The sequence below is a fragment of the Nematolebias whitei genome, chromosome 12 (assembly GCF_014905685.2).
Source record: "Nematolebias whitei isolate Nwh7 chromosome 12, NemWhi1, whole genome shotgun sequence".
In the NCBI taxonomy this organism is placed as follows: Eukaryota; Metazoa; Chordata; class Actinopteri; order Cyprinodontiformes; family Rivulidae; genus Nematolebias; species Nematolebias whitei.
The window spans coordinates 35,429,286-35,454,564 of NC_056509.1; the positions used below are offsets into that span (position 1 = coordinate 35,429,286).

The 25,279-nt window shown below is 38.1% G+C and overlaps 1 protein-coding gene across 1 annotated transcript in view; it reads right to left on the reverse strand.

Annotated features, from left to right (window-relative positions):
* The window catches only part of utrn (utrophin), a gene marked incomplete in the record, with an annotated part of 237,395 nt that overhangs the window by 92,343 nt on the left and 119,773 nt on the right, over nucleotides 1-25,279 (reverse strand). The window contains 1 exon segment of the mRNA XM_037685869.1: nucleotides 2,899-3,071. Coding sequence (XP_037541797.1) covers nucleotides 2,899-3,071 — 173 coding nt within the window.

The window sequence follows — 25,279 nt, forward strand, 5'->3', positions numbered from 1 at the left end:
GTTTAAATGGTAAATGGACTGTACTTGTATAGCGCCTTTCTATCTTATTTCAAGATACTCAAAGCGCTTTACAACACAATCTGTGCCCTCATTTACCCATTCATACAGCACTCTACTAGATCTCTACAAAGCTAATTTAACAAATCATTCTAAAGAGACTAATCAGAGCTTTATCACATTCATACATTGATGGGACACACATCAGAGGCGATGAGGGGTTCAGTGTCTTGCCCAGGGACACTTCAGCGTGTGACTGCTGTTGAAATTTGATATGGCAATTCAATTTTTGATAGTGAACTTTCTTATGTCTAGATGCAGCCACACACCAACATGGAAGTCACCACATTGCTTTTTAAGTTATCCAGCTCACAAGGTTTATGTACATTAGCAGTCATCTTGGATTTTGACTTGGCAACCCATTTTTCATTAGGGGCCATTCTTATGCCTAGATGCAGCCACACAACAAAATGGAAGTCTACCACACTTATTTTACGTTATTCGGCTCACAACATGGACGAACGGATGGTATTTCCTATTACTCAGCTCTGTAACGGGGGGACAGAAATGCATCAGATTCGTATCTGTGAAACAAGTTTTGAAAATTTATCAGAAGCAGAAAGATTTGTTCTAAAAATAAATCAGAAATTTTCCAGAGATAACGACCTACAATTGACAAAAAGTCTCGCTCCGAGCAGCCTGATGTGTGTAGAGCCTTGTGCAGTTATACTTAGCAGCTTGGTGTGGTTTGCATGTAATGTAATCAAGGTAGACACAACAGGTGCCGCATGTAATGACCCTGCGCTATGGTGCAGCACTTCTTAAATTGGATGCTGCACATTCATTAAAATGAAACGAAGGACAAGGCTTTGCGTCGAGTATAAAGCAGCAGATCTCATATATTAATTCAAAAATTTGAACAGACCTTTTTACTGACAATCCTGCTCTCAGCACACTGAACAGTGATGGCAATTTAAATTTAAATACTCCTTTGTTTGTTTATTCATTTGCTTATTTTTCAGGATTATCAGGAGCAGTTGGGTTTGTAGCACAGAGAAGTATGTTTAAAGCAAAAAATCCAAACTTTTACACGATTAAAACTAATAATAAAATCACAAAATTTGATTAGCAATGGCATTTTTTTGTTAATGTGAAAAAAAACAACACGGGTCTTGGTTTTCTCTATTAAAATTTAATTTACAAGAAAAAATGGAAACAAAATGAGGCAGCTATGCCATTTATTTTCTCCTGCTCCAGGAATAATTGTTTTTAAATGTTAGACATTTGAATGTTTTTTTGTTTGTGAATCTTGTGTCTGTATTGATCTGAAGTATAGAATCACAAACAGTTTGGCTTGAGGTAAAATTTGTGATGTTGCTTCAAATATAAGTGGATAAAAACAAAACAAATATTAAATGTAAAAACAGATTTAACCTTTGTGGGAAGTTAAATATTCCAGTTCATAAAAAAAACACTTTAAGGCATCACTTTTAACATCTAATATAATTTTTGTTTAGTTTTTTTAATTTATTTATTTATTTTAATTCATTGCGTTTTTTTATGGATTTTTTTTCTTTCAATTTTGAACAAACAAAAAAAAAACAAAAAAAAAAAAAAATCTCACCCCTTCCCTCCCACACCGGATCAGTCACACATACACAAGCAAATTAAACAGGCATTGACATGCTTTCCACATACAACACAAAAGGCTGCCAAGTGTCCCAAAATCTTTTAACAGAACCCTTCAGGGTGTATCTTATTTTTTTCCAAATGGATATGATATATCACCTCTCTTATCCAATGTACATATGCCGGGGGGGGGGGGGGGGGGGGGGGGGGTCCTTCAAATTGCACAAAATGAGCCTCCTGGCCAGAAGACAGCCAAAGGCAATCACATCCTTCTTGCATTCGCTGAAGGACGTATCCACAGGGACAACCCTGAACAGTGAGATGAGTGGTGATGGGTGAATAGTTTTGCCACATATTCCAGAGAAGGTGTCAAAAATAGATTGCCAAAAAGTCTGCAGTTTGGGGCATGTCAAGAATGTATGCAAGAAGGCAGCTGGAGTTTGTTTGCAACAACTGCATGCGGGGTTCAGGTCAGCCTTGATCTTGGACAACTTGTCTTTAGACCAGTGCAGCAGGTGCACTACCTTGAATTGAATTACAGCATGTCTCAGACAGATTGAAGATAAGTAAATGTTCTTAATGATCTTTCTCCAGGTTGAGTCTGATATGGATTCCTCCAGGTTCACACACACAACTTCCTGGTAATTCCCATTAATTTCAAAGGTTTCTAACTCTGAGAATTTATGGAATTTAATTCTATACATAACACATCTACACACGCACACACACACACACACACACACACATACACACATATAATTATTATACACTCAGTTTACAAGAACTCACATGTTCGTCCTCATCTATGTACCGATTGCTCTCTGACACTTAAAGTCCATTGTTTATTGTACCCCTTGTGGTAATTTTAGTACACAAATTTAATTAATAAATGTCAGTAGAAGTCTAACTCACTCATCAACCTGAAAGAGAAAATTGAGACAGACAGCACCTTGAACTACTGCTTTCATACAGACTCTTCAGCGTTGAGGGGCACCTAAAGGAGCAAAATAATGCTTTTTCTGACAGGACTGACTAAAAAATAAAAAGTTGAAAAATATAATTTGACTGTTGAAGCATTCGCAGCTGAGGCCTCTATGTGTGGAGTCTGAATGTTGTCATTGTGCATGTGGGTTTCCTCTCAAAAACGTGCACGTGAGCCTAATTGATGAAGCTAAATTGACCTTAGAAATGAGTGAGTGGTCGTTTGTCTCCCTGAACGGAGTAAAGTGGGTAAAGAAAATGAATGAGTTCATACTACTTGGAGTTTCTTACCGAATGTTGGCTGATTTGGCTTTCAGGTCGCTCCAGCGTTGGTTCATGTCATCCAGTCTGTGTTGGAGGAGCACAGCTTCCTCTGAGTTGCCCAACGCTTTGACCATCTTCGACTTGTTTCCGTCCACGCTCTTGTAGATGTCATTGTGGGCGTCAATCTCCGCCTGAATATCCTGCAAATACACACATTTGATACAATTAGAGATGCATAAGCGACTAGGGATAAAAGTACAATCGTGGACAGCATGTAAAAGTTACTGAATTTTACAAAAAAAAAACATAAAAAAAAATTGAAAAGGATGATTTAGTTGTTTACAATCAGATTGAACTCTCCTGTGCAGATTAGTCCAATAACTTTATGGAACACTGCACACATTTCCAGAAGGCAGAGAAATTCCTCAAGGCGCTTTGATTAAAGAGATTTCAACTTCCACCTTTTCATTGACTTGACAAGCCTACCCAAACCAGAACCAAGTCCCAAAGTAACGCCTGCCTCCACAGTTATGCAGCAATACATTAGAAGAGGGTTACACTACAGCAAAATTTGCTCATTTACCCTATAATACCGTCCCTATTCCAAAATGTCATGTGTGGCTGCAAGATAATACCATATTTGTGTGATGGAACATGACTTTCCATGTGTGACTGTGGGCACGAGTGAGCTAAACACAGCAGATCTATTACACAACAACATCTCAAAGAGTGTGTGAGGGTTTGTGTGAGTGTCGAACCACATGGGAGAGTGACGCAAGCAGAGGATTCTGTCAAATGTTTTATTTTTAGATTTGTAAAACTGCTCCATTTTCTTCTCTCCCGCCATCTCAGCTGGGACTACCCTGACTTCCATTTATCTCAGCTGAAGATAAAACTCCAAAAGCTGCACAGATGAGTGTATCGCTGCCTGGAGCACAGAGACAGATTTGCAACAGAGACAAAAACGGGTGTAGGTAGAGAAGGAGTGATGAGAGCTATAATCTCATTATGATACAGTACAGTAACATAAAATGTTTCTGGTCATCAGGTGGAAAATTACACAGTCACTGCCTCTTCAAATGACGTTTGTGTAACATTTGCTATGCTGCATTACATGTGGAAATTTGTATTAAAACTGTTTTACAATTATTATAAATTGTAAAAGCTAGGGAAATTGTGCAAATACTGCTTTCTGTTCCAACAGTGGCAATATGTTTGTTTGTCTAGTTAGTCTGTATAAAGAGGTACATTTTTGGCTTTGGATTGTTCTCGGCTCATCACAACACATCAAAGAGAATGAAACTACCATTCCTTGAAGGAATGCATCTTGCTCTCCACCTTGCTTGTCAGTGTTGTAAGCAAATAGAGTGCAACATGATAGCACATTTCATATGTGATGGAAATGACTCTGAGCTACCATCACCCCAAATCTTAGCTTAATATATATATTCTTTAAGAATCTGTTGGACTCCTGGCAAGGACCAATGCAGACATGTTCCTGTTTTTAGTTTTCTGCATTCGTCTTATAATCTAGCTGTTTTTGTTACTTTTTCTGCCATCTTATTTTAATTTGTAAAAAAACAAAAAAAAAATCAAAAAAAATCTGTACGCCTCTTTTATAATTGGCTATTGTTGTCGCTGTTGTCCATTGTTGTCAACATTCTTTGTTGAAATCAGGTCTCTCTTGTAAATGAGTCCTCGAGGCTCAATGGGATTAACCTGTCTAAATAAAGGGTGAATGGAGAAAAAAAACAACTTTCTTTTTACTTTCTGAGAGTTTCACTGAACTCTCAGAAACCACTTTGGCATGACTGTCTCAGAGGAGTTGACGGGGGAGATGGCGGGCTCCAGAGGTCATCTTAACACCAGCAAACTGTTTTGTCCCACTATGGAGTGTGCGGCCGGTTTGTGGGACTCAGTTTTGTTTGGTGGCTTCTCAGATTGAGGAAGTCCTTTGGATGAAGTACGAAACGACACAGCACAAAAACGTTTACCTCTGAGGTTGAAACTCTTTGTCAGTTTGAATTTGAGAATCAAGATCTAACCTATCTTCGAGCCAGACAAAGTGCTCCCCTGCGACAGACAGTGCACAACTTGCCAAAAGGTTCAAGATGCTGACATTTGCACTAAATTCCCCAGATCATAATCTGACCAGACAAGAGAGAGATGAGAACACCTGATCTCCAGATGCAACACTGTAAAAGCCCAACGGATCAGAAGAACCTGCTGCTAACATGAGCAGCCCTGATACGAGATCAAAACGCTGCCATCCAATTGGGGAGCATTGCTACTGTAAAAACAAAAGAAAATAGCACATACTTTCATTAACAGGGTTTTTGTTTAACAAGCACTGCTGATGGTAAGGATACTATGATGTAGAAGGAGCTTTAATTTAAAAACATGCTCTTGTAAAAACACAAACCAATTTAAAGGACCATGGTGCTCACAGCACACACAAACACAAAGCACCCAAGGAAATGTATTGCAATTTACTGAACATCAACAGACATTTAACAAAGGTTAAGTAAATCCCTCCACTGTGATCTGTGAAGATAATAAGCCATTCAAAGAACACTGCTTTTTAAAGGTCATAGACTAAAGTGGGGACGGGTGCAACTTAGACGAGATGTGGAGACAACAGAGGAAAACTAGATGGACACACTGAAAGTAAAAGACACAAATATACTCTGTGACTGAGCCAGCTGGCTGCATTTCAAGTCATTACACTAGTGCTTCCCTTTTCTTTCTTCTTTTTTTTTTTTTTTGCACTTCAACTTCCACATAAAGTAGACTATGCACACACACAAACACACTGGTGCATTCATACATGAGACAGGAAGCCCAGACTGAGAGGGCAAACATATTCATTTACAAAGCAGTCTTTAAATTTCATTTCACCCAGTGAATGACGACATGGAGCCAGAAGTTTGTATATGTCAATGTGCTTCCTGAGGGGCTTAAATATGGTGACTGATCTTTTTCTCCTCCCACATGCACGCGCACATGCAGGCGTGCGCACGTGTGCCACATGCCATGTTGCCAATAAAAACTGCTCTCCGTTAGCAGCAATAACAAATTTTATTTAAGGTATTGATTTGGATGTAGATTATTTTGTTTTGATATGAAGATGCTACTACATTCATTAAAGAGATGGTTCAGATCTTTTCTAGTGTGGGGTTCTGTGGAAAGCTTTGAAATGATTAACATATTATCTGTTGTAGATAGCTCTTAGAATAGAAATAAAGTTTATTTTGAAATAAATTAAAACGTATGTCCAATTTTTTTTAATAGCGATTTATGCAAACACTATTTTACAATTCTTCAAACCGATGTCAATTTCGAATTACACAGTGCAGCTATTACAATTGTTTTTTTTGGTCCAATCTTCTCCCAACATTGAAGCCATTTTTTTTCTCATGGTAATGCAAGTAAGGGCTAGTCATCCCATTTAAATGAGTACAGTAATGGCTCTTCAGGTTCCATAAAGGTAATTACAATGGACCAAAGACAAGTAAATGGACTGTACTTATATAGCGCCTTTCTATCTTATCAAGATACTCAAAGTACTTTACAATCTGTGTCCTCATTTACCTATTCATACAGCACTCTACTAGATCTATACAAAGCTAATTGAACAAATCATTATAAAGAGACAAATAAGTGCTTTAGGTCACATTCATGCACCAATGGGACACACATCAGAGGCGATGAGGGGTTCAGTGTCTTGCCCAGGGACACTTCGGCATGTGACTGCTAGTGGATTCGAACCCCCAACTCTTGCATTGGAGGATGACTGTTCTAACCACTCAGTCACAGCCACGCTAGTAAAGAAACATTTCTCTCAATCAGGCTAAATTCAAACACCAAGCTGAAGTAAGATGTAAATTATACCTGTTCAAACCTTCCGAGCAGCTCATGCAAGCTGAAGTTCAAACCAATCATCCTGGACTCTGAGCTGTGGCTCCTCCCACTCCCTTTGGTCTCTACATCTTCCCCATTGTCACGGAGGTCCAATGACATTAAAGTCTTAGGACAAAGAAATAAGTCCTCCGGTGGTTACGATCAAAATATAAACCTTCAAGATCCAGGTGGTGATCATTAGTAAATCCAGGGCTTGAATAATGTTGAGTCCAACAAAAGATAAACCAAACAGTTATAAAAAGTTCAAACATAAAACAGTCAAACTGAGTTTGCAGCCCCAAAACAGACGATTGACACAATTCACACAACCTTTGGCAGAACTCACACATATGTGCCGGTGTGTGCGTTCGGCCAATTCCAGCCCATGATTGTAGCATCCTCCTCTGACGGTCACGCTGAGTGAGGAGGGTTACAGTTACCCTGCAGCCATGGTGGGGCTTGGATGACGTTTGGCGCCACTGGAGTTTGGAAAAAGTCACAGCTGGAGGCTGACAGTTGATTTCCTCAAACCACGAACAGGGCACTGAAATTGGAGGTGATATCCAACAAATCTTGGGTGGACGTCTGCAGTACAGAGATAATGGCTCATCTCCTGAGGAACGAGTGGGCTGCTGTAAACCTCTGAGCGGTCGAGGACAGGTTTGCCTTTTTCCTTCGACCCCGATATGCTTCCCTTCCTCCACTTCCCTTTTGGGCATGAAAGAAGCTGTTTACACGATGTCCAGCCGTCCAATCCAGGGCAGGGCCAGGGCGGTTGTACTCAATTACTGAGATAAAAAGCATTCTATTCCTGCCAGCCACACTTCAAGAGAATCCGATGCACAAAGAGGCATGGTTTGGCCTCTCATTCCCCTCGGTTTAGGTAACAAAGACTCAAAGAGCTACCTTAATGTCCCCCTCACTGGTTGCCCCTCAAGTCGCAAGCCTCAGTCTGGTCTCCCTCTATCACACCTTCATAATCACTACCATGACTGGGCCACTTTGTCAAAGAATTCCTTCTTCTTTTTGTTAGAGCCACATGTTCACGTAGAGCTACTTCAGGGCTCAGTGTCACAGTCCTGGATAGAAAGTCAAACTCACTATGAGCTTTCAGATTATTTTGCTCATTGTTGAAAAGCTAAAATAGAAGCAAGCTGAGTCGTCTTCTCATTCCTCAGAGATGAAGAAACCCTTAAAAATGTCCCCTCCTGAGGCGTTTTGTTTCATCACAGGGTCACACAAACGCACAGGCTGGCATTCCCATTCCTCTCCCGTCCGTCGTCTGTTGCTCCTGAATCTCACTGGTCACTAGCCCCACTCTATCACACAGCTGTTTATTATTTTAATCAGTATCCTCCCTTTCCCCTCCTCTTTCTACCTCTCTCTCCCCTAAACCAATTCAACACTCGACACACACCCACTTCCTGAGGCCTGAACAAGCAGAGCGTCGCAAAAGAGGAAAAGTTTCAGAGGAAAGTTAGAGGTAAAACACAAGTTCATGGAGTAATGAGGAAAAAGTAAGAATGGGTAATGGTGGGGTGCAGAGGAAAGAGGACAAGTTAAAATCCCAAATAATGATGAAGAGGATGCCTGAAAGGTTTAAAAGAAACACTGTAAGATAATAGATGGAAAGTTTTACCGGCTGATTTAATTGGGGAAAGACAATATATCAAGAAATGTATGGTCACTGCAAGGACTGACTGTAATAAATCATTGACTTATATTCTAAGTACCACACATTTATGCTCCGCATGCCAATAATATATTTAGCCAATCACTGCCCTTAAAAAAACACACTCTATTTGATGATACAGCACATTATATGTGTTGAAAGTGTCAAGAGAATACAAGAAGTCAAAACTTTTACTTTACTGTAGCTAATAGTCTATGCAATATTCTGCAATAGTACTGTAAATACATGTTTTTAATAACCCTTCTGATCTTTGAACAACTTTAATGTAACATATTGTGTGATGATGTTTTATTATCAAAGTCTGAAGTAATATTTTATATGTACACTGTGACAGAACAGCATCCAAAACCAATAAGCATACAATAAACACAATAAATGAATATCGGTACACATTGTACCTTTTCCTCACTGCTATTATTCTAGTCTCAGTATCTGAAAGTGAACTTCTAAACGTTAGCTTGTTTGACACAAAAAATTGTAATGTCCCCAAATTCCTGCTGTGGCACAAACCAACTACTTTACAGAGACATGGGCCCATAGAGCAATGTTAAGGTGGATAAGGTCTTAAAATAAATCCATGTGTGAGACGTGTGTGTGTGTGTGGAGGGGGGGGGGGGGGGACAGGAGGGAAGGTCTGATGGCATTTTCACCATCAGAGCAGGCCTGTGGTGTGCATCAAAGATGTTCAGACAGATGGCTGTCAAACACACACACATACACACATATATACAATACAACTGTATGCATATTCATATGAAAACCACTTTGAAGTATGCTTAGCTAATTAAACATATTTACATACTCGAGGCCTTTTATTTGCATTTTTAATGTGTGTTGACAAATTCTGCTTCAGTTTTTTTAATTTTTTTTATGCTTTTACTTTAGGATGCAAAATATTAGCGGTTATGGATTGGCACATTTTACAAGCATAACTAATTCAACAAGGAGGGCGAAGTGATGAAACATGTTTGACATTTTTGGATTATGGAAAGTTTTGGGCTGTTTAATCCAAGAGTTCTACATAAAAAAACAGACATTTATGAAGAGTGCAAACATACTTGTGGAACAACTCAGGGCGAGGCATGGAAGGGTTAAAGATGGGCAACATGACTGAGCTAAGAGGATTAAGAAATATTACAGGAGGAATGCTTTCAATTCCCAAAGCTAATAGGATATAAGATAAAAATAAACAATAAATGAGAAACAAACTAAAGAGTAAAAGTCTACAAAAATAAGGAAATATGGGAAAATATGAACAGACTACACAGAGAAGATAATACAAGTAGAAAAGGACGCATTAAATCAAAAAAAAAAGTGATGTTAGAAAGTTTATGTATCATATAAATATAGATAAGTATGGGCTGAAACATCAGATTTGGTTCAGTTTATTTAGTTGGTAAAAGAAGAACGAGAAAAAACAATTAACTAACAAAAGATTGCACATGGATGTTTTATTAATGAAGGATAAATACATTATTTCTAAACGTTAAAAAAAAAGTCTGTAAAAGTTTCTTTTTCTTGACTTTAGAATAGGGTTTTATTGGATTATGATCAACTTTAGAGTTGAGCTTTCCAAAACTTTGGTATCCAATGACCACATTTGTTCTAAACGACTTAAGCCTTTCAGGTTGTTGAATTATCCACTGAGTTAATACATGACCTTTTTGGGTTGAGATTCACTTGAAAGGCAGATATCATCACAATTTGTTTTAGAAATCACCAAAAGAAATTATGATGTATTTTTCACATTTATCAAGCGTTATACAACTTAAACATTCTTTGTGAAGATCAGTTTTGTGTCATATTTCTGATCTTTAACTAAAGGGCCTCCACTAACACCTGACTGCCTTAAACAGACATAAAATACTTGACTTTAAATGCACATACATTTTTACTCAAATATTTTCAAGCATTTATTGACAAATCTACAAAAAAATGCAATAGGATTTTCTGAAATACCTAATTTAGAAAACACCAGGAAAGACAAAACAAAGTCTTAAGAGAAAGTGCAATCACAAAAGGAGGTTAATTATTGTATTTTTCATTCAACTTTTATTTAAAGGTTCAACCTTTATTAAAGTATATAGCAAGGCTTTTCAAATGCATTGCTCAGGGGGCCATAGTTACTGAAAGTCAAGAGCTCAGGGGCCACATATCCAACAGTTATTGTCATTAAATAAGTTTGTTTTATGGTTTAAAATCTAGTTTAATTTAAAAATGAACCCATTGGTGGGCCGAACTGAGCTCACCAGTGGGCCTGATTTGGCCCCAGGCCACCAGTTGAATAGCCCTGGTATACAACAACAAAAATCTGATCTTTTTTTTTTTTATCCTCAACTCCAAACCTTTTGCTTCTATGCTTTATCTCTACATTTTAAACCAGAACTAATAAAACTAAATGAGACGTTCTGCAAAACATTTAGTATTAGAAAGTGGAAAACATTTCTCTCGTTGACGAAGCCAGGAAGAATTCTGTGAAATCTGGAAGCATTTTTCCAATTAAGCTAATTTTCACAGCAGGCGGCTAATTTCAGCAAATTAATAAATATCAACAGGCAGATGTAAATGCACACTTTGTCATCTGCATGAACAAGGAACAACACCACCGACAAAAACACTCATTTGTGAAAATAGTGAAGCGATATGAGCCAACTCACTCCAGAAATTGCAAGAATAGAAGTATTAGATAAAGCACCAAAATATAGAAAGTTTTATATCCAGATAGAAGACTGGCTAATACAAACTCTATGAAGATACACTTCCTTCATAATTATCAACAAAATCCCAGTAGACTTTCACTACAGTAACTTCAGGCTATGACTCATTTTTCACACATTTAATTTCTCCTTAAAGCTTGTCGACAAAATGAAACCTGAAAATTTGAGCTTTTTTAGGTCCCGCTGGTTTCAAAGAAATCAACGAGCCCAGTCAAGTATCTATAAATATTTCTGGGTCTATTTTCTAATTAAGTTGTCGCAGCAGAAAACAAAATTATTTGATCAGACTAAACTTATCACACTCTGGCTCAGACAGGAAGGATTAGGCAAAAACATGCCCGAAAGAAACATCCAAGATGAATAAAAATATCTGATGTCTTAAATGATCTCAAGTGTAAAGTTGAAACAAAACTGTCTCTACATGTAGGAAAAAAAACTATGGCAGGATTTGGATGGCATGAAACAACAACTAGGTGAACAAACAAACAGATACTGCTCAGTTCTAACAGATCCACCGTCAAATGCATTAGCAGTAACATTAAACCTTTTAAATGTTCTACAATTCGATTTAATCCTGATTTTCTGCTTCTACGACATATAAAGTCTCAAAATCAATCCTGCAGCATTATCGCACTGGGATCAACATCCAATGAGGTCATTTCTTGAATCTCGGGTTATCACAGACGTTCCTCTTCCTGTTAAGAGGCCGACACCCCTCTGGAAAAATCAGGTCATCGATGTGATGTACCGTGTATCTGTGGGGCATCTTTGCTGCTAGTTTTACTGCAAATTATACCGAGCACACAGCCAAGAAATAATCCTTCTGTGGGTTAATCTGGGTCTCTGCTTTCAAACATTCATCTAATGAAATAAAAGTCAGTCTGTGCTGCAGTATTAGCTCGTTATCAATCACTAATATTTTGTCTTTTTGAACAGGAGCGCAGAATCGGCTTCACATCCTGAACACTGATTTAATTAACGCGTTAGCGCAGATTACATTTGATTATGGCAGATCAACAAAAAGAAGTGCATAAAGAAATTGATACAACAGATTCAACTAAACCGTGCTGCTTGCATCATTCACACAGGTTGCATCCGGCTCTGGTTCTAGTTTAAACAAGTTTTTAGAAAAAACTTCTGGTCAAGCTGGCAGGATTATACGTAAAAGGATTAGGGCCACGGTGCAATAATTTTTGTTTTCCTTAATTCTGAGATAGACTGTCAGAATTCAGTGATTAAAGTTATAATTCTGACTTTAATCTCAGAATTCTGACTATTTTCTAAGAATAAAGGGAGAAAAAAAAAAGTATTGTGGCCCCAATCCTCTTCCGTTTGTTTAAACAATTTTTTTAGAAAAAACGTCCGGTCAAGCTGGCAGGATTACGGAAGATGATTAGGGCCACGGTGCAATAATTTTTGTGTTCCTTAATTCTGAGAAAGAAAGTCGGAATTTTGAAATTAAAGTAGAATTCTGACTTTAATTTCAGAATTCAAACTTTTTTTTTTATCAGAACGAAGAGGAGGGGAATTGTACCATGGCCCTAATCCTCTTCCGTTCTGGTCCTTGTTTAAACAGGTTTTTTAGAAAAAAACGTCTGGTCAAGCTGGCAGGATTACGGAAGAAGATTAGGGCCATGGTGCAATAATTTTTGTTTTCTTTAATTCTGAGAAAGAAAGTCAAAATTCTGAGATTAAAATCAAAATTCTGACTTCAATCTCAAAATTCTGATTTTAATTTCAGAATTCTGACTTTTTTCTCAGAATTAAGGGAGGGGGGAAAAAAAGTACCGTGGCCCTAATCCTATTCCGTTCTGGTTCTTGTTTAAACAAGTTTTTAGAATAAACGTCCGGTTAAACTGGCAGGATTACGGAAGAGGATTAGGGCCATGGTGCAATAATTTTTGTTTTCCTTAATTCTGAGAAAGAAAGTCAGAATTCTGAAATTAAAGTCAGAATTCCGACTTTTATTTATTTTTATTATTGCACCGTGGTCCTTATCCTCTTACGTACAGGACGGAGGTAAAGTGCAGTACAAGTTGTTTAGATACTTCATTGCCAGGCTGACATTATACGCAAAACTTAGCTCTGATAAAAGTCAGCATAAGCCTAGGTAAAATGTATTATATTCCATTAAAATGAAAAGCCATGAAGGTGATTGTGGCAAACTGTAAATTCAACGTTTTAAACCACACTCCTGGAAATGTTTACCACCGAGCACATTGTAAACCCTCTGTTTAACATTTAATTGACAGATGACCTTCACTGCTGGGACAGAGCTGCCACTAGACAAGACAACTAAAAAGTTAAAAGGGCACCCGGTTCCCCAGTAACTTATTACGGGAATTCCATCACAGCTCAAAATCCATACGCTCCCAATCAAAATCGAGAAAAACCAGAATTCATATGCAGGCTTCTAAACAGCAAAGTGGAAATTGATTGTGAGCCCCTGTGTGCTGTCGTTCAGTAAACAAGTATTGATTTTAGACGAGCTTTTAGTGTCTCGACAACTCTCAGAAGATGACCGAAAAACGCACCTTAGATGCATGTTGTTTAATATCAACGCTGTGACTTCAGAATGGGGAGATGCACAGTAAGCATGTGACCACACCAACAAACAAATCCAATATTTAACTGACGAACAATATAAGTCATTCTTTGTTTGACCGTTTGAATAATTTAGGTAACTAACAGCAGTGGAAAATCTTTATTTTGCATTAGCAGCCATAAAGTTCAGCTGGTCTTAAAGAAAGAGGCCAAAACAGACGCTGAGAGTACCTATGACTCAAACTTTAAGACTTGTGTAATTTAAAGTCGGAGAAGTTTTTGCATTCAATATCTGCAGCAACAGAAAATTAACTCCTGTAAATCAGAGCTTTTGAAGCATAAAATAAATCCATCTATTGAATTTTAAAGGCTATTAACTTGCTGAATTGACTGAATTTAAAGCAGCAGCCTTCAGAGCGTTCTTATCAGTCTCCTCATCACTGGTTTTCAGAGGATTCTGCCTACAATTTAATTTTTCTTCTTCTTCCAATAACAACATCTCTGGCGCTCCTTATTTTCCATTTCACACAGGAACATCACGTTCTTTGCGTCTCAGTGAGGGAACTACATTGTGGTGGGTGGTCTGCTTGCACTTGAATTACACCTGACAGAAAAGTTTAAAACCTGACTGTGATGTGATTGTTCATAGAGCTGTTTGTGCCACAGCTTCAACTAGTCAGCCAGTGGGTGTTGGGGGTGCTATTATTTACCTTGTATGGCCAAATCTGGTTGCACGAATTCAGTGGTTCCAAACCCTGGTCCTTGAGGAACACCATTCTGCATGTTTTAGTTGTTTATCTGCTCCAACACACCTGATTCAATTGATTAATTACTTCCTTGAGTTTGGCAGAAACCTGTTAATCACCCTTTCATTCAACTCAGGTGAGTTGGAGCAGAGGAACAACTAAAATAAGTAGGGTGGTGTTCCTCAGGGACCAGAGTTGGGAATTGTGAAAGTTTTGGGTTCTACTAGTTAACTAGTAAACATTCTAGGCACACTAGTTGACTAGCTGAAATATTTTTAGGTGTACTTGTTAACAAGACCAATAGTCACTTAATGGGCAGTCACTTAATGGGCATCTTGGCAGAACTGTGAAGTTGTCGTCAAAATAATACATACATGACTTTTAGCAAGCTAAAACAGAAACAATGTTCTTGGTTAAAAACTGCAATAGCAAGATCTTCTGCAATAAATCTACATTTCTCACTTTTTCTGTCATCACCATGCTCTAATGCTCTAATGTGCTCCATGTGCTTTAGCATTTTGGGCTTTATCATCTATATTGACTGTGGGCACTTAGGGAAGGAGGGATCCATCTGAATGCCAAATATATAATTGGCATACAGTTTGTGTCTGCAGTTTTTTGCAGTGCCCTGTGATACATTTATTAAGCACATTGATGTGATCACAATAAATTTGATCTATGGTACAGTCTTATTTCAGCTTTACCTGAACAGTAAAAAAAGTGTTCAGAACATGCTTAGCTACAAAGCTGTGCAGGAAAAACTGTAAGATATTATTATTTTATTTGAGTACTTTGTTTTGACCCCAAATAACAGAAGGAAAAAAATTGATGTCTCTACCAGTGAAAAACATAAAATGTTTGATTAAAAACTTAAAATGTATACATTGTACTGAATCTGTTACATATATCTTTATCAGAGTCAAAGTTTCTTTATTGTTGTTCCACCACATGTGGTAGATTTGGTGGAACAAAATTATGTACACAACAAAATGTAAAAGAAAAACAGTAATAAGATCTAAGATATGAACTAAGAAATACATCAACTAAAAATACACTAAGCACTAATAGCATAAAAACAATATGCCAAACAACAGCATGAACATGAGTTAGCAACATGAAACAGATCAGCAGCAACATGATGTGGATTTTTTTCCACAGTGATTATCCTGGTTAGAGATTCATGAGTCCAACAGCCTCAGGGTAGAAGCTGTTCCTCAGTCTAGTGGTTCTACACTTAATGCTCCTTAACCTCCTGCCTGAGGGAAGCAAGGCAAAAAGTGTGTGTGCTGGGTGAGTGGGGTCCTTCATGATGCAGGTGGCCCTCTTCCTGCATCTACAGGGGTTATATTATATCTAGAGATGTTATATTGTTTTAAATAAATAATAATGTTTCAAAAATGAAAGTGCCTTGAATTTTACCATCAACTTTAAAGTTAAAAAACTTTAAAAACAAAAGCAGGACTCAGAGCAACAAAAGGACGCCTTTCCATCATTTCTTCTATCATCATGAACTCTTCTAAACTCCGTGCTGTTTACAGCTGGCTTTTTCTGAAGTGTGAGAAAAGCTGCAAAGCTCTGGTGTGACATTTAGTTTAGCTTTCTGACTAAAACAATTTATTCAGAGTTCATATCATTCAGCAGAGGGGAAGACTTTCTGAACTGCAATGGCCCCACTGGTTTGAATCCCACTTTGAGCGCGCAGTGATGAAATAATCTGACAGTTTCTCTGCGTACCCTTAAATAACGTTTTGATCGATCTCACTGAGGGGCCAGCAGCCATCTCAAGATGATGCCTGGGAATTACAGCCTCATTATATTAAAAAAATCTATAAATAATAGGCTCCTCTCTGATTGAACTCTGTTTGAATCGATAACCACGACCCATACTTTGTTTGTTCCTGTGCCAGTCTTCATTTAATAACAACATATAATAACCAGTAAAACAGAACACAGCAAAAAAACGGGCTAGCTGACCCAATGATAGGTCATTTACGAAAAGTATCGTTGTGTATGGGGTGTTACTGCACTCCGTGGGCAATTTCTTTCCGGTCTCTAAGGGACGAGTCACTGGGTGGGACTCGCACCGCTTCAGTTCAGAGGAAAGATAAAAGCCTAAAGTTTCCGAGGCCAACACACCCACACATTCCTATAGTACTATCTGGACATTCCCAAAGAAACGCTAAACTGTTTCCCCATTCCTTTAACTCACTGAACATGGCCACAAATTTGTATTTAAAATAGATCAACCAGTTGTGAAGGGAGAAAGAGGCAAACCAGCTTTGAAGTAAAGTAGTTATAACAAAAAGGAAACTAAATTGTAATTTTCCACAGTAGATACATTAGGTAACATAAAAAAAATAGTATATTATTAACTGATGAATTTACAGTAATTTCACCTGAATATGTGAATCTGTTTTCATTAATGTACAACATGAGCTATCGCTGCTGTACAAGTTTTAATCACAAAATGCTCCATGTCTTACACAATGACCTGTACAGACATGGATACATTTGTTGGTGCCCTAACATAATAAAAAATAAAAAAACATAATTGATGTAAATGACCAAAAAGCTCCAATTTTGTCTCATCAGTTCCAGAAACTTCTGAGAACCTTTGGCCTTATCACTATGCATTTTGGTGAATTCCAGTCAGCCATTTTTGTGATGTTCTGTCAACAGTGGAGCCCTCCTGGGTCTTCTTCCATGGAGCCATTTATGTTTTGAAAAGTGCTGAACGGTGAGACAGTGATGTATTTTGACCTTGGAGTTTAGCTTGAATGGTTCTGAAAGGTTTCTTTTTGTTTTCTACCATCCCCACTATCTATCTCATTCATCTGGGGTTGCAATTCCTCTTGCATCCCCAACCTGAGAGGCTGTTGGTTAAAGTCCCAGGAACTGCTTTTAAAAAAAAATTAAATCTGTGGTCAGAGGAACATGAAGCTGCTTGTAGATGGTCTTGTAACCTTTACCTCTAATATGACTATATAGAATTGTCTTTCTGAGCTCTTCAGGCAGAACGCACCTTTGCTTTCTCTCTTCTATGTTCAGTGTGGCACACACGACCATACCAAACTGTCCAGTGACATGTTTGCTCCCTTTAGATAAATGGCAGCTGAAAAACTTGAAGGTACTTATTAGGTCAAACATTTAGTTTGAAACAAGATTACTGGTCACTGGTGCTCATATCCAGCAGTTACTGTGCGAAAGATGGGGTACACCCTGGACAGGTCTCCAGTTCATCACAGGGACATAGAGACAAACGAGAAACAACCATTCAATCTATCACTCACACTTAGGGACTATTTAGTTACCATTTAGCCTAACATGCATGTTTTTCGTCTGTGGGAGGAAACCGGAGTACCCACAGAGAACCTTTGCATGCAAGGTTCCTGGCTGGGATTCGATCCGGCAACCTTCTCGCTAAGAGGCAACAGAACTACCAACTGAGCCACCATGCTGCCACCTGAAGAGGATTTAATTTAGCAAATAACATATTGAAATCTTGAATTTAAAAAAAGGCATCAAGAGGTCGTCAATGGCGCATGAGTGTTGCAAAACACACAGATGTAAATTAGCCTTGAAGATAAAGTGTTTTAGCTGATGTGTAAAGACTGAGTAGATCCGATTCCTTTTAAGGAAATGCTTTTCTAATAACGATGAGAAAACAAATATTCTAAGAATAAAATGTGTCACATCCTGACGAACTGTTCAACTATATTAACATTGTGTACGCTATGCCATTTGAGAAGCTGAAAGAGTCAAGGCTTTAAATAATAATCTTCAAGCATAAAAAAAACACATTTACTAGAAAACATGACTAAGCCCTCTGACACGGTTGTAAATGTTTGCAACTCGATGTTGAGGCCACTATTTCTTTTTCAAATCTTTGATTACGTCTTACTCGTATGACAAACTCCAAAAGAACCACAATGAAAGCAAAGCCTTGTGTCGATGAGTTGCCCAAAGGTGACACATTTGCTTTGTTTAGTAACTACACACTTGTATTGGCATTAAGAGGCCCTGAGGAGGAAGCAATGACACTGACATAGTGGGCACCTTAGTGCACGATGAGCTCTTTTTATTGCAACACAGTTTTTCAGTACCACGGCTCGTGTGCTTCCTCTACACTGAATCTTCATCCTTCATATAAAAACTATTCATCCCTTTTGTTCGTTATATTTATCTTCCTCTGCTCTTGTTAACTGCTCTGTATATTACCTCTTTGCTCTTTTTTTTCATACCGTCTCCCAGCTAGATTACTGCCCAGGAAAAGTGAGTGAGATATCTAACCTCCACAGGTCGCCTTCCCCCTCAGCTCCTATTACCACAACAACTGGTTGACGGTTGGCTTATTACTTCCAGGAATGTTTACTGTAGGCGAGCTGTCCGTCTACAGCCTTCCAGTATTTTCTGTCTTGCTGTGCTCAATTACTTTACCCATCAGTCACACGACTTTGGCTGGATTCTCTGTCTTTATTTATTTGCCTCCATTCCCTCAGCTGCCCTCTACCAATACGAAACTTTCCTCTACTTATGCATGTCTTGACATTCAGCTCATGACGCCATTTCTGATCGCCATTTAGAAGCCATCTGCTGCTTGAATTCTAACTTGAATCTGCTTATTTAATAGGGTGTGATCTGCATCGCCCAGATTCAGATGAGATTTGATTTGCGGCATCACAGAATGGGGCATATTGTATTTTATAAATTTTGTACCTTGATCTAAACTGCTTCCATTCCCACTTGCATGTCTGGAGATTCATATTCTGCCTCCCTCTGAGAATCCATTACAAGTTTTTATGAATTTCATCAACATTCAGCATTACTCCTTACAACGGTGATAGTTTGCAAATGGCATGCCAAAATGGCAATGAAAATGTGTTTTTTTCTTTAATTTCAAGAAGCATCTGTGACAAAAAGTCAATATTACCCAACCATTATATTGGAAAATATGCTTTAATGAACACTGTTTGCCAATTTCCTCTTTTTCTTGGCCTATCACCAAATGTATCACACAAGATGGAATAAATAATGTTCACAGAGGTGTTGCATACCCTTATTAGATTTTTCCACAGAGATCAGTTCTAGCTTGAACTGACTTGCCTGAACTACAATTCCCCTCCACATGAAGAATGAATGTATCCTTTTTTTTTATAAGGACGTACACCTCTGCAAAGCTTTGAGATAGAAACCACCAACACAGGGTTTTTGCCATCACATACAATTCAGCCACTTCTCTGTCAACGTCAACTGACAACAGGCAAAGCATTGTTTTAAGAACTGGAGCATGAGCAAAAAAGCCCAATAGTTTTACATATAAAAAGTCAAATTATTCTGTTTAGTAAGCAGAATACAGATCCTGTTTAACCTGCATGGTGGTGCAGTTAGCAGGAGCGTTGCCTTGTGGCAAGATCACAGGTTAGACTCCCACCTGTGGCCTTTTTTGTGGGGAATTTCAATGTTCTCTTGAGCTTGCAGGGGTTTTCTCCAGGTTTTCCTGTTCTCTCCCCAAGCTCCCCAAAAATTAATGCACTTTAGATTCATTAACCTCCATAGCTCTACGGAGGCTACTCCAAATTGTCAATAGGAGTGAGTGTGTGAATTGATGACTATCCTATATAAGGGACTGAATGATGGACTAATGATGTGTCCAGGGTGTATTCCACCTTCTGCCCAATAACTCCTGGTGATGGGCATCAACTCCTCATGGGTAAAGAAAATGCATATATATATATATATATATATATATATATATATATACATTTCAAAATAAAAAATCTGGTGGGTTCTTAATGATGCACAAACAGAAGAGACTCTTGCTGAAATAACTTTTTTATCTAATCAATAACATCAGAGGAAAATGCAGTCATTTTGGACAACTGCATAACTGTTGGTGCAGAAATCACTTTCAAAACAAAAAAAATGAAGCAAATGTGATAAAAATATATAAACTAATCCACCTTACAGATCATTAATTTTCTGGACAAAGCTAAACAAAAATATTTTCAACTAAATGACACATCATCATGCTTGTTCCAAACTAGAGATATTTTACAGAAGCAGTTATTTGAATCAGCTTCTTTTTTTTTTCCTTCACAGCGCAGAATTTTAACACTGTTCTAAGGAAGCGTGTGGAAAAACGGAAGTCGTCCGTCTCTGCTCGTCTTTGATCCCACACGACAAACTCCTCGCTCATTCTTTTCTATGACATTCTCCACAAACAAGTAGCCAGTTCATCACACAGTGATGGGACAGGAGATGATGTGATAAAACCTCTGTCTTTCCTCCTCCCTGGGGAGACCACTTTAGAACAAGCAATGATATAAATACACAGAACAAAGACTTTAAGCTCCCACACTGATGTTGGATCAATACTCAACCAACATGGAGGCATTCTAATCAACGAGGACACGATCTTTCTTCATCATTTCTGTTCTATAGCTATTTTTACAAAAATGAACATCTTTTTAAAGGATATGTTATACATGTTTTACAAGCTGACACAATTTCCTTAAGTCTATATGAAGTGTTTTTTTGTTTGTTTGTTTGTTTTTAACAGTAATTCTGTTGGATTTTGTTCAAACACTTCTATGGATGTTCTGAATGTTACTCTTTGCAGCTTATTTCAGCAGACTTAGTGAAAGAGTTTATTATATATGCAAATTACCTCAACACTTGTAGAGAGGCTTCAGTTTTTAGCTTGGCAGTTAACAAGAGAAAACACAGCAAACCAAAATTGGACAAGCACTCTGTAGACTTTTAGAAAAAAAACGTTATAAAATATGAACATTTGTCTTGTGGGCATATTTGTACAAACACTGAGTAATGCAATAACCAGTTAGGCTAGAATCCAGGTTTTAAACCACAGACAATTTTCCCCCCACCACAATTAGTCCTCTGTATATATTTTTTTCTTGAGTCTAGAAAAGAGAAATTAATTTAAGTGACATAACCAAACAATGAGAGGTGGCCGGTCCCAAACTTACTGTATTACACAACAAATAAGACCCTCCACACTGTAACACTCTGAAATGCTGATGTTGGATCTGGACACATTAGGGTCAGTGTGTCAAAAATAAAAATGGAAAAAATAAGAAATGACAGAAAATAAATTACATTACACTATAAGTAAGTTTTCTAGAGGTTTGTTAAGACCAATTACAGCAAACTTTCAAGTTGAGAGTTGCACAGAAGAGCTGAGAAGGCAATCAAAAAGAACAATCCGCTGCACCTCATAAACTGTATGACTCAATTTTAAATGATAAATACAACTATTGAACAATCAAAAACAGACAAAGGAACTGAGAAAATCTGACCAATTTAAATCTTTTTTCCTGTTAAACGTACGAAGACAAGATGAAAACTGCTTTAAGCGTGCACTGAAAAGGACACCAGGGGGTGACTCTGCATGGAGGACAGGGGAGATGGAGCAAAGGCAGAAGATCAGAAAGACAGCACGTGGCTGAAAAAGACTGACGTTTACTTTTCGGCTTGATTTGCACGGAGGAAATTTGTGTTGAGCTTGTGCAAAAGTCTACACACCCTTCAGTTTGATCTGCTGCTAATTTCGTCCTCACTCACTTTCTGGGCGATCAAACAGAGGTACGCTCTCAAAAGTTGTGTTGTAAAACAAGTTAAGACTCTTCAGAGCTGAGAAAACTCAATTACTGTAATTAGATGGAGAAACACACACCATGAGAATGTGAGAGCAGGATTATGAATGGTGTGCCTAAAGGAGAAACATGTTTATGTGTTTGCTGTGAGGGTGTTTGAATGCTTGTGTTTTTCAACTTCAAGACTTCAGAGCATGTGTGCTACTTTAAAAAAAAAAAAAAAAAAAGTTAATGAACAAACAAACAGCTGCTTCCATCACCGAGGAGCAGGAGCATGAGGAGTGGGAAGAAAAATGAAAGAAACAAGCAAAGACAAAACATTCAGCTCCTGCTCATCTGGGCCTCTGCTGTGCCCATTACGGCTCTGTACCAAATGAAGTTGAGACGGTGTAGCAGCAGCTAACACACACAGACTGGGACGCCCTAACAGAAGCCACTGAACACATTTATCAAACCCAGAAAGAGACAAATGTCAGATTTAAAAAAGCCAGATAAATGCAAATAAATATGGTAACCATCTTTCTCTGTTCTTTGGGATATTTCTGAAAGCCGTTCCCTCTGGATCTGCCCTGCCTCTGCTGGATGCTGAGTGGGATTAGACCCAAAGTCCACATCTTTACCTCCAGTCCTTGGATAGCATTATCTTGGTACATGGTAGACATTGACCACTAGGGTTTTTTTCACCAGCCGGTACCAACCTTGAAAAGTCAGGGCAGCTGACTGCAGACACATAATGTTGTTTTTTTTTGTTCATTTTTGGCTTTTAAATAGAAAAGCAAATTATTACAGTGGTATGTGTGTATGCAAGTCTATTGTAGGATAATATAGGGCTTAGGAATGTGCGATATGGCATAAAATTCATATCAGATATGTATTGTGAAGGGTGGCGATAACGACATATATCGCGATATGTTTTGGGTATAAAACTTGATAGGAATTTTTCAAAAAGCATAGGGTGTCCTTTTGCTATCATATATTTTGAATTAAGAAAATTCCACTACTAGGTCCAGAGTTTTTAAATAATAAACAAATCAAGTATTAGGCTTCTTGCTTGTAGTGCAAAACAGTGCAAAATATATAAAATGTAGTTTTAGCCATATGTTTTAAACAAAAGAATATGTTGTTAACAGTTTCCAGTCACTTAAGAAATGAACAGCAACAGAGCGGCATTTTACACTGAAACACTTCATCCTCCAACCCTCTAGTTGGCGACTCCTTCAGCTTTAATGGAGAGCTGACACAAAATGAGTGTGGATTTGACCAGAGGGTCTCGCAGTAAAATCACACAACACAGCGTTCTTTTCACAGATCAGAGAGCAGGTTTCTCTAAAGCTGACCGATGATTACTTTAACTTTCGATGGAAAAAAAACAACAAAACTTTCGACGGAACACAGCATTTTGTGCATGCGTCAGAATAAGGCAACACTACGGCAAGCCGGCTGTAGTTAGCTTGTAGCTTCGCTACTTAGCTCTCAAAGAAAAGACTTTAACGCCACTTGCGCACAGTTTTCAGCTCAAAAGAAGTAACGATTAAACTGACACCTCTGATTTTACTTCAGACACAGCATTACTGCGGTTAGCTGGTAGAAGACAGATCTCTATCGTAGGCTACATTTTTATCGTTTCTACCGTATACCATTTATATAGTGCATTCCTAATAGGGCTCATACATTTTAAGCACACTTGAAAACGTTTGCAATTAAATTTGTTCCATTTTCCTTGGTAGAAAGAAAAACAATGTTTCTTAAAAACTGAGCATCCTATTCTGAACAGATTAATTTCCTTTTTGTTGGATTGACACAAAGATGGAGTGTAGTCTAGTACAAGCATATTTAGATGCCTGTTAATTGGCGAAGTATGCTCAGGCATAGATTTTTTTTTTTTTAATTAATTAATTGGGCAGACAAATCATCATCCGACTGATCAAATGGTCTATATCTAGTACTAGCGATCTGCAGGAATAGGAGCCATTACTGCCTTTGATTTTTTTGGAAATGCACAAAAGTTTGGAAAACTTCTTGATGATGCTCTCACTGATGTTTATGATGCCTCAACTGCCACTTCAGATCAGGCATTGCCTCTTTTATTTCCTGGGTATGTCATGGAGGGAGGGGAGCTACACATGGAAAACCATAAATGGAGTAAGAGGAGCTCACTTAGCTTTAAAAAAAAAAAAGAAGAGTTGATTTGTCTTGGTGTGTTTCTCTTAAATTAATGCTTTATAGTTTTGATATGGTTTGCTTTAGCTGTATAGAGCATTTTGATCGGCACTTGATTTTAAATTGGGCTATACAGACATTGAGATTTACTGCGATATGTAGACTCAAAGGCTGAGTCAAAGACATGATGAAGTCCAACCTTTCATTTAACGCAGGGGTGCCCACACTTTTTCTTTGAAAGGGTCAAATTTAAAATCTGTCGGAGGGCTGTGGGCCAAATGCAATAATATAATACATGAAATGTAAATACTTGTTTAAGTAAAGTCCATTTATTTATTATACAGTTATTTATCCTTCCATTCTATATAAAGAACATTACAGAACAGGCTGTGTTGGTGGTGGTGGTGGGGATCTGGGGGTCCTCCCCCAGAGAATTTTGAATAAAGTAGATGCCATTTTCTGCATTTTGGTGTATTTTACAAAGGTATACTACAGTAGATTAACATGAACCACAACATGTAAACTCTATTATTACTGAAATCTATGACTGCAAAGTGTTCTTAATGCAACACCGCTGCAGCTCTGCAGGTAAGGGACATTCACTTGAGGACAAATTGACTCCAGCTGTGTAGTGTCATTACAGTAGCCATTGGTCCAACTTTCCATCCAACATTAAACTTGGAATGACTGAGTGTAAACATGTTGATTCTTCAAAGGAAACCTTATACATGGATTATTGAGCATGGACTTTGTTGGTCTTAGAAGGACATTTTACTATAGTAATGAGGACAGCTTGGTGGGCCAAATCAAATGGTTTGGCGGGCCAACAATGGCCCGCGGGCCCCACTTTGGGCACCCCTAATTTAATCCCTAAAGCGACATTGCCATGTAGACCAGACAAATCAATACCAGGTTACTTCTATAAAAAAGCTGAGACCCATTACATCTAATGGGCACAACCTGAAAATCTGACTCATTCCCCATTTAGTGTCTTTCAATGTATGTTTGTTAAAAAAAAAAAAAAAATATATATAT